Here is a 10974-nt window from a genome sequence, read left to right on the forward strand (position 1 = left end):
TTTATTGGCAGAGAGGTTTGTAACTTCTTATTGGTCTAACTAATTACCGCCTGGTGACGTCTCCCATCTGACCAAAACTGAAATGTTAGCTCCTACATTATAATTTTTGCAATTTCAGTGRCGAAATATAAAACAGAGGAAAATCATGTTTTTAATAAGAGTTGTATGAACTAAGCATTCATCTCATGTTAGTCTCCAGTTTAATGAGAGCCTATAGGGAGAGTTAGCACAAACCTGCCCACACAACAGACATACACTGTAGAGGTGTAGACTTCAGACAAGTTGGTCATCTCAAACCCAGGCCAATTGTATGGAAAGAGGGACATCTGGTGGTAGGATAAGTGAACTGAATCCCAGGCACAACCYTGTGAAATAAAACAACAATTACACTTTACATAGACTATGATGGGAAACAAATACTACATTTTATGAGAGAAAAACCCTTGACACATCTTTGAATCAGAAACACTTTATATTACTTTCAATGTACAGAATATATTTCATTAGAAACAAAAAGGTGGTGTCATAAATGATACAAACACGAAACAAGTCTCCAACAGGATGGAACAACAAGTCAGTAATCACTGTCACAAACCAAACGGATATAGTGACGTGAAAAGTGTAACAGTGTGTTGTAACTGAAACGCAACAGACCAGGGCTTTATTCATTAGTGCAAAACGTTTTGCAACGGAAAATAAACACTTTATTGGACAATTTCAGGTAGTCATCCCCGTTTCAGCCTGTTTGCTTCTGATGGTTCCTCATGAATAAAACCCAGCTGTGAGCAGATTCATCCTGAGACTGAGTATCATTCTCCAGTTATCTAGTGATGAGCAGGATTTCCCCCTTTGTATAAGAGTAATACTACTCTTCATTCTCTAGTCAGCTAGGTACAGCTAGGTCTAGGTCTGAAACAAAYCGAGGCACAAAACTGTTTTTGGATATGACTTTGGAGAGTAAGGCTTATCTTCTGGGTTTTATGGGGATGATGAGTGAAAATCTTTGGTTTCCAGGTTGTTTAATAATGCCACCAGCCTGATGACTGCTGGGGATATGGACAAAAGACAGGGGTACCATCCAAAGTAACACGTTTCATAGTTAAACATTCTATTAGTTTAAAGTCTAAATATGCTGCTTTTAAATAAATCTCTCTCTCTCTCATACATGGTCACATGAAACCCTTGACAAGTTCTGAAATTAAATGACACGACAACCACAATACATATGCACAGATCCTTCAGATAGGCGTTTCACCAGTCAGTCAATGAATAATACTAGTTACTGGGCGGGCGGGTGGACAGACAGAGACAGAGAGACAATGACAGTCTTCTCTCTCACATCATATGTACAGCCGAGACATCTGTCATGCAACTWACACATTTATAAACATACATGAATTGGGACACTTATAAAAAAAAAAAGTGTCATTTTCTTCTTTATCCAAACAAACATTATTGGGTGAACATTATTGGGTGTCAATTGAATCGGTCAGATAGCTATGGTGCAAATTCAGAAAATAATCTGCATAATAGGAATGGCAGTTAGAGCATTTGGGATCCTATGAGTCAGTAGGAATCCTATCAGTAAGTGATTGAGTATGAATCAAAGAAATACAGTAAGAGAGACATTTGAACCAAGGTAAATCAGTCACTTCTAGAGCTCCATACAAAAATGCTTGTCTAACTTTATTTACACATGTTTATTTTAGTAAATATTTCCTTAACTCTTATTTTTCTTAAAACTGCATTGTTGGTTAAGGGCTTGTCAGTAAACATTTCATGGTAAGGCGCATGTGACAAATAAAATGTGATTTAATTTGATTTGCCTCAACAACCCAGTAAGGACATTGATCTCATACAATTCTGTTTAAATAAGCACTACAAAGGGTTAACATGTTAATATGTATGGAGTCAAAACTGTATATAATGAATGTATCTGAATGTAATTCATGGAGCAAAAAATACATTTTCTGATTGACATATCGCATTGATTGAAATACACCAATACTATGACCAACCATTTATGTGACTATCAACAATTTCAGTTTGTCAGGAAAAACATGGAGGCAGGTGGTACATGGTGCAGTCAGTAACACATAATTATGGAACCAAGGAGAAAATGGCTGATCTTTTTGTTCAGTGACTACATAAGAGCCAATTGAACAGCTTCTGTAATTAGTTACTGACTTGAATGATGTTTTTAACTTGAGGATCCCAAATGCTTATTTCAATCTACACATTTGTGTTCCAAGGTACCAAGTGGAAGGGTCTTTGCTCCAGTCATAGGAGAAGCACTTTATGATGTATTCTCTATGGTTAGATATTCTAGCTGTGGGGATGTTCTCGTCATTTGTTTTCCTGCCAATAAAGTTACTACTGATGTATTTCTACACTTCCTCTTTATGCACTAATGAAAATGAATCCTTAAATGTATTTTTATCTTCCCTGCCAAAATGTTTGCCTTGTGCTCTCAGGCAGCAGAGTGTAACATTAATACACATGATAACACTAGTCAGACGAGAAGTTCAATCTGAACATTCTTCTCCTCTGCCAAAGAGTCTGGACAGATATAATATCAAAACAAACCAATATGGAGTGTCCTCATGGGCAGTAGAACATGACCTCAATAAACTTCTGTCAAACTAGACCCTGAGTGGGACAGTAGACAAAGCCGTTAAACTTATATTTGAGTGCTTTGAAAAGGTCCAGATACCCTGAAAACGAACTTGCTTTGGGACCTTAGTAGGAGTATTTTTTATCCAAACGTTATCTTCCTCAAATAATACTTCCATTTGAGTTCATGGCAAAACATGAATTACTTGTAAACCCAGCCATCATAAGTGCTCTATGACAGAGAAATACAGTTATCCCTATGAAATGAAAGAGATGGCCAATGAGAACATTGAAGATTGAAGAGAACCAGCATTATYCAATATGGATGGGAGGAAAACGTGCCCCATATCCATGTGTCCACTACCCACATGTTTCTGTGGCTAGCTGGTTGTCCTAATGTGCTAAATTGTAACATTACAGATCTGACCCTGTATCTCTTTCACTATGTTTGCACAGCATATACATCTGCTACTGTAACACCATGTGACATTTGACCCTTTATGAGTACCACAAACAATGTTAGTTACTGTGAGTTCTACTACATTGTTAATGCATGACTGTACTATAAAGGTTGACCATCCATCTAGTCAACACAACCAAGCTACGGGATCTCGCACCAACCAGGGTCTTCACCAGTCCAACAGGAGATGCATAGTGTTGGGAGGCTGTGGTAGTTTTTATTTTGTCTTCAGAAGTTTAGACCCTTGAAGTTGTTAAGCACACTGAGAAATTCATTTATAAAAAGCACTATATAGCCACAGATGAAATGCAATTGACTGATGATTGATTGATTGAATAAGTGAGCAACCCAGTCAGGGGATATGTAGATAAATCTCCAGCAGAGGGTGCCAGCATATAATAGCAATAATTCCAAGTGCCTTAGTCAGTTGTAGTTATCGGTAGACTAGAGCCTTGTCTCTCATTCTCACATTAGGCAGGACAATCCATTGGGTCTTCCCAAATTGAACAGCTCCTCTCTCTTCAGCCTTCCACAGCCCTGAGGCTGGGTATTGTAGTCCTATGTACATGCAGTCATCAGAGGAGGACTACAGCTAGTCCCACTCTTCTCTGGAGCTGAAGCTAGGCCAGGACAAGCTGGGGGCCACAGTTCTGGATGTGGGGGGCTCAGAGAGACGTGTGCTGGGCTGAGTGGAGGGCTCTGTGGGGACTTCGTACTGGGGCAGCTCTCCTTCTGACGGCAGCTCCCCGTCTGGGAGGTAGGGAGGCGGGGGAAGGTCGAACCAGGGAGGCCGGCTGGAGGCATGATGGAGAAGGAAAAATAGATACAGGAAGAAGATCACACATAAATTAACAAATGATGCTCCGAAGTATTCTGAAATCAATTTTAGAGGCAGATCAATCCAAAAAACACATTTAAATAGGCAAAGCTACAGTTGGCAAAACAATTAGCCTCACGCTACTCCCTCCAGGACAGTACATTTACTGTATGTCTACCTGACATCCAGCACGGCCTGGGAGTAGGAGGGTGGCGTGTCCATGGACATGTCAGCAGGGTAGAGGGTCCTAGACAGCATCTGTAGCCCCTGTGGACCTGCACTGAACTGGGCTTCTGCAGACCGGGAGGTGGGGGAGAGGCCAGGGCCAGCTGGGTGGATTTGTCCCCGGTCTAGGATGACCACGCGGGATAGCAGCAGGGGCTGATGGTGGTGGTGGTGGTGGTAGGAGGACCGGACCTCCCGGGGCAGCAGCACGCTGCGCTTCCTCTGGTGGTGCAGAACCAAGGTCAACAGCGCCACCACCAGGACAAAGATGACAGCGCTGCCGATTACTGCATAGGTGATGCTGGGGTAGTTGCGGTAGTCCAGGGTTACAAAGTCCTGGCCTGGAYCTTCTGGAGGAAGGAGGTAAAATAGAATAAGAATGGTTAAGTTTTATGCTACTGTCATGTTTAATATTATAATGCCACATTCATAATTGTTGAGGAATTTCAGTTGTTCCCAGTGGAGAGGAGAGCAAGATCTAGCTCTAAGGGGGAAATTGGAGAAGCAAAAACTTTGCAGAGTTCAGGAACTTACAGTATCTGAGATGAAAACAGAAAGCAACACTACAGGGAAACTCTGATTACTGCTGTAGAGGAGAGAGCAACACACACACACTCTTGCTTGTCCGCACACACACCAGAAAGAGTAACAATTAGGAACTCACAGCTCAGGATGAAAAAGTGAATAGTTGGTGGTCAAAAACGGAACAGAGGGAGTTGCCACACTAATAAGGAGCACTGTGCCTTTTTATTCCAGGGGAGTGGAAGGAATGGCACTTAAACATTTCCTCTGATAGTACTGGCTGAGAATTTCAATCAGCTGCTGGGGGTGAGATAGGAGCCCAGTAAGGCATCCATATAAGGACTTACCGGGAGGAAACTTATTACGATTGACAGGTTCAGTATCCATATTAGGACTGACTGGTATMGCACCCATATTTGGAGTGGCGTAATGCTGCTTTGGTTTGCAGATTACTGCTCTGAGGCAGAGAGAAGAAATCACATTGACTGGCTAGATGAGAATCAAGACCAGTCCCAGTAAGGCTTATACATTTCTGTCACAGTCTGAACAAGACATTAAGGAGTAGGAATACTGGGGTCCTTAAAACTTCTTGTCAATAGGGGGGCGCTGTTTTCACTTTGGAAAAAATCGTGCCCAAATGAAACGGCCTTGTACTCTTTTCTAGATCACACAATATGCACATTATTATTACTATTGGATAGAAAACACTCTCAAGTTTCTAAAACTGTTTGAATTATATCTGTGAGTAAAACAGAACTCATTTTGCAGCAAACTTCCATACAGGAAGTGAAAAATCTGAAAACGAGGCTCTGTTTCAGGGCCTGCCTATTCAACTGGCTTTTATTTATCGATATGCATGCACTTCATACGCCTTCCACTAGATGTCAACAGGCAGTGGAAGGTGGAATGGGGTGTCTAGCTTGATCTGAGGCCGAACAKYAGCTTTTGGAGTGACAGATCCGGAATTTTCTTTGTCTTAGAAGGCGCGCGGCGGAGCTCGACACTGTCTTCTGAAAAGCGTTCGGTTTACACGGCGAATATCTCCGGCTCTGATTTTATTTGATACATATGATAATAACATCATAAAGTAGGTTTTATCAACCGAGTTTRATCAGTTTATTCAACGTTTATTGAGACTTTTGGAGTTTTCCGTTCTTTGSGCCAAGAGAGGATGGGAATGTTAGCAACCTTGGCTAGCATTGTGGCGCGAATTCGACAGAAGAAATTGACATTCTAAAACCAAACAACGATTTATTCTGGACCAAGGACTCCTTGTACAACATTCTGATGGAAGCTCAGCAAAAGTAAGAAAACATTTATGATGTTATTTCGTATTTCTGTGTAAAATGTTGATTCCTATTCTCCGCCGTTTTGGTGAGCGCTGTCTCGCAATAACGCAAGCTGTATGTTATGGTAAAGTTATTTTTTTAAATCTAACAGCGGTTGCATTAAGAACCAGTGTATCTTTCATTTGCCATACAACAAGTATTTTTATGTAAAGTTTATGATGAGTTCTTTGGTCAGATTAGGTGAGTGTCCAAAATATCTCCAGAGATTCTGGTGAATCGATGCTACGTATTCACAATGTATAATCAGGATTTGTAGCTCTAAATATGCACATTTTCGAACAAAACATAATTGTATTGTATAACATGTTATAAGACTGTCATCTGAWTAATWTGTTCAAGGTTAGTGATTAATTTTATCTCTATTTTGTCGGTTTTGTGCAAGCWATTTTTTGCGGGGAGTAAATTGCGTTGTGTGCTTGGCTACTGTAGTGAGCTAATAGAAATATATATTGTGTTTTCGCTGTAAAACACTTAAAAAAATTGGAAATATTGGCTGGATTCACAAGATGTTTATCTTTCATTTGCTGTACACCATGTATTTTTCATAAATGTTTTATGATGAGTATTTATGTATTTCACGTTGCTCTCTGTAATTATTCTGGCTGCTTTGGTGCTATTTTTGATGGTGGCTGCAATGTAAAACTATGATTTATACCTCAAATATGCACATTTTCGAACAAAACAAATGTATTGTATAACATGTTATAAGACTGTCATCTGATGAAGTTGTTTCTTGGTTAGTGACTAATTTTATCTCTATTTTGTCGGTTTTGTGAAAGCTARCTATGCGGTGGAAACATGGTGAAAATATGCGGTTGTGTGTTTGGCTATTGTGGTTAGCTAATAGAAATACATAGTGTTTTCGCTGTAAAACATTTTAAAAATCGGAAATGATGGCTGGATTCACAAGATGTTTATCTTTCATTTGCTGTATTGGACTTGTGATTTCATGAAAATTATATTATATGATATCCCTGTCCCGTTAGGCTAGGCTATGCTAGTCAGCTTTTTTGATGAGGAGGATCCCGGATCCGGGATGGGTATTAAGTAAAGGGTGCTATAGCCAATCCCATTACAATTCAGAACACCCCTCTACGTTTAGAAAATATCCATATTGGCCCAGCACATTGCTTCTATTGCACTCAAAAGATTGGATATGTAATTCAAAGCCTGATTACAACTGTAGAAGTAGGAGCACCTCTTTTACTATAGTCTGCATCTGTACAGCAAATGAAATTAAGCAACGTTAGTAGCCTACACAGAATGTGCTGATTGCTATCCACTTTCAAATCTGTCAGGCTTTGCCAGAGTTGTTTGAACTCTACCTGGCTTTGAGAGGCAAGGGGGTTTTCTCAGGTTGAGATTCTACCTACTCCATATACTGTACCTTAAAAAAAAGTAGGGGTGTGGATCAGAAAACCATTCAGTATCTGGTGTGACCATTATTTGCCTTATGCAGTGCAACACATCTCTTTTGCATAGAGTTGATCAGGCTATTAATAGTGGCCTGTGGAATGTTGCCCCACTCCTCTTCAATGGCTGTGCGAAGTTGCTGGATATTGGTGGGAACTGGAACACGATGTCTTACACGTTGATCCAGAGCATCCCAAGCAAGCTCAATGGGTGACATGTCTGGTGAGTATGCAGACCATGGAAGAACTGGGACATTTTCAGCTTCCAGGAATTGTGTACAGATCCTTGCGACATGGGGCCGTGCATTATCATGCRMAAACATGAGGTGATGATGGCAGATGAATGGCATGACAATGGGCCCAAGGATCTCGTCACGGTATCTCTCTGCATTCAAATTGCCATCGATAAAATGCAATTGTGTTCGTTGTCTGTATGACTGCCCAATACCATAACCCCTCTACCACCATGGGGCACTCTGTTCACAACAATGACATCAATAAACTGCTCGCGCACACAACACCATACACGTGGTCTGCGGTTGTGAGGCCAGTTGGACGTACTGCCAAATTCTCTAAAACAACGTTTGAGGCGGCTTATGGTAGAGAAATTAACATTAATTATCTGGAAACATTCCTGCAGTCAGCATGCCAATTGCGCGRTCCCTCAAAACTTGACATCTATGCCATTGCGTTGTCTAACAAAAACTGCACGTTTTAGTTTGGCCTTTTATTGTCCACAACACAAGGTGCACCTGTGTAAGGATCATGCTGTTTAATCAGCTTCTTGATATGCCACACCTGTCAGGTGGATGGATTATCTTSGCAAAGGAAAAATGCTCACTAACAGGATGTAAACAAATTTGTGCATTTGGAACATTTCTGGGATCTTTTATTTCAGCTAATGAAACATGGGACCAACACTTTACATGTTGCATTTATATTTTTGATCAGTGTATATTTATATTCCGGTCTCTGATATCACGCATTCTGTTATTTCTTAATTTTTCTGGAATATGTGTATTTTTTTATGTATTATTATTGATAGGTTTTACTGCACTGTTGGAGCCAAGCATTTCACTGCACCTGCGATAACATCTGCAAATCTGTATACGCAACCAATAAACTTTGATTTGGATTTGATTTACAACTGTAGGGGTAGACTTTAGAGGGGGAAGTGTCTTGTTGTAGGAGTTTTAAAGGCTTTCTCACGTGGATCTCTCGTTGATCTGCTATATCAGGATCCTATATGTCAGCTTTATCTGGCTCTGTAAGGGTTTATGGTTTTCAGTGGCCCTGCAGATACTGTATATATACAGTACATATAAATGGTGTGTTTTGTATGTAAACATTATTAAAGTGACCAGTGTTCAATGACTAGAATACAGAATATACATATAAATTGAGTAAAACAGTATGTAACATGATTAAAGTGAACAGTGTCCAATGACTATGTATCATACATATGGTAGCAGGATAGAGTACCGGGTGGTAGCCGGCTAGAACAGTGACTAAGACAAGTGGTGACTGTTTGAAACATTGGTTATAAAGTTATTGCATCTGAGCTCCTAGAATGAGGCTCTCATTTTCTTTTTCTAGTGGTGACTGTTTAACAGTCTCTCAGTCCCAGTTTTGATGCACCCGTTCTGTCTCTGCCTTGTAGCTGGTAGGGTGGTGAACAGGATGTCGATCGGGTGGCTGAGGTACTTGATGATCTTCTTGGCCTTCCTGTGACACCGGGAGCTGTAMATGTCCTGAAGGGCAGGCAGTTTGCCCAGACTGATGCGTTGGGGTGACTGCACCACCCTCTGGAGAGCCTTGTGGTTGCGGACAGTGTAATTGTCGTACCAGGCGGTGAACAGCCCGACAGGATGCTCTAAATTGGGGAATGTGTAGAATTCTGTGAGGGTCTTAGGGGCCAAGCCAAATGTCTTCAGCCTCCTGAGGTTGAAGAGGTGCTGTTGCTCCTTCTTCACCACGCTGTCTGTGTGAAGGGACCAGTTCAGGTTGTCAGTGATGTGCACGTCCAGGAACTTAAATCTTTTCACCTTCTCTACTGCGGTCCCGTCGATGTGGATAGGGGTGCACTCTCTCTGCTGTCTCCTGAAGTCCACAATCAGCTCTTTCATTTTGTTGTCGTTGAGGGAGAGGTTATTTTCCTGGCACCACTCCCTGTAGGCCTACCACTGTTGTGTCGTCAGCAAACTTGATGATTGAATTGGAGACGTGCATGGCCACGCAGTCATGGGTGAACAGAGAGTACAGAAGGGGGCTGAGCGTGCTGCCACTGTGGGGCCCCCGTGTTGAGGATCAGCGTGGRGGAGGTGTTCACCACTTGGGTCGGCCCATCAGGAAGTCAAGGATCCAGTTGCAAAGGGCGGGGTTCCCACCCAGGGCCCTGAGCTTAGTGATGAGCTTGGAGGACACTATGGTGTTGAAGGCTGAGCTGTAGTCGATAAAGAGCATTCTTACATAGGTATTTCTCTTGTCCAGATGGGATAGGCCAGTGTGCAGTGCAATGGCGATTGCATTGTCCTTTGATCTGCCGGGAAATGCGAATTACAATGCGAATTGTAGTGGGTCTAGGGTGTGGGGTAGGGTGGAGGTGATATGGTCCTTAAAAACCTCTTGACGCTAGGGGTCAGATTATTATTTTGTTTTTAAATAACGTTCCCAAGGTAAACGGACTATTTCTCAGGTCCAGATCGTAGAATATGCATATAATTTACAGATTAGGATAGAGAACACTCCAACGTTTCCAAAACTGTCAAAATATTGTCTGTGAGTATAACAAAACTGATTCTGCAGGCGAAAACCTGAGAAAATCTAAACCGAAAGTGATTTTCTTTAAAAAYAATCTGTGTTTCCTGGCCCGTCTTTCTTCCATTTAAAGGGGTATTAACCAGATTCATTTTCCAATGGCTTCCTCAGGCTGTGACCAGGCTTTAGACATAGTTTCAGGCTTTTATTTTGAAAAATGAGTGAGATTCTTCAAAACTAGTCAGGTGTCCTCTGATTAGTTCCTGCGCGCGAGAGGGGTAGCTCTCCATTTTCTTTTTCTCTCTTATTGAATAGGTTACGGTCCGGTTGAAATATTATCGATTATGTTTGTTAAAAACAACCTGAGGATTGATTATAAAAAAACATTTGACATGTTTCTACGAACATTACGGATACTTTTTGGAATTTTCGTCGAACGGAACGAGGCTTTGGTTTTCTGAACATAACGCGCAACCCAAATGGCATTTTTTTTGTTATAAAAGTAATATTTATCGAACAAAAATAACATTTGTTGTGTAACTGGGAGTCTCGTGAGTGCAAAACATCTGAAGATCTATCAAAGGTAAGCGATAATTTTATCGCTTTTCTGACTTTCGTGACTCGATGCTAATTTGGGGCTAGCTGTTTGTAGCATTGATTGATACATCCACAAAAGCTTGGATTGCTTCCGCTGCAAAGCCATATTTTCAAAATCTCGACTACGATAGGTGGATTAACAACAGCTAAGCTGTGTTTTGGTATATTTCACTTGTGATTGCATGATTATAAATATTTTAGTAATATTTTGCCCCTGCAATT

At 41.1% G+C, this 10974-nt stretch overlaps 1 protein-coding gene across 1 annotated transcript in view; it reads right to left on the bottom strand.

Annotated features, from left to right (window-relative positions):
• Nucleotides 1-289: 289 nt before the first annotated feature.
• The window catches only part of LOC111962581 (low-density lipoprotein receptor class A domain-containing protein 3), a 168419-nt gene continuing 157734 nt past the window's right edge, over nt 290-10974 (bottom strand). The window contains exons 5-6 of the mRNA XM_023985744.2: nt 4069-4465; nt 290-3867 (exon numbers count right to left, since the gene is read on the bottom strand). Coding sequence (XP_023841512.1) covers nt 3666-3867; nt 4069-4465 — 599 coding nt within the window. The 3' untranslated portion in view covers nt 290-3665. The remainder of the gene's footprint in view (nt 3868-4068; nt 4466-10974) is intronic.

Source organism: Salvelinus sp. IW2-2015, linkage group LG4q.1:29 (genome assembly GCF_002910315.2).
Source record: "Salvelinus sp. IW2-2015 linkage group LG4q.1:29, ASM291031v2, whole genome shotgun sequence".
NCBI classification, from domain to species: Eukaryota; Metazoa; Chordata; class Actinopteri; order Salmoniformes; family Salmonidae; genus Salvelinus; species Salvelinus sp. IW2-2015.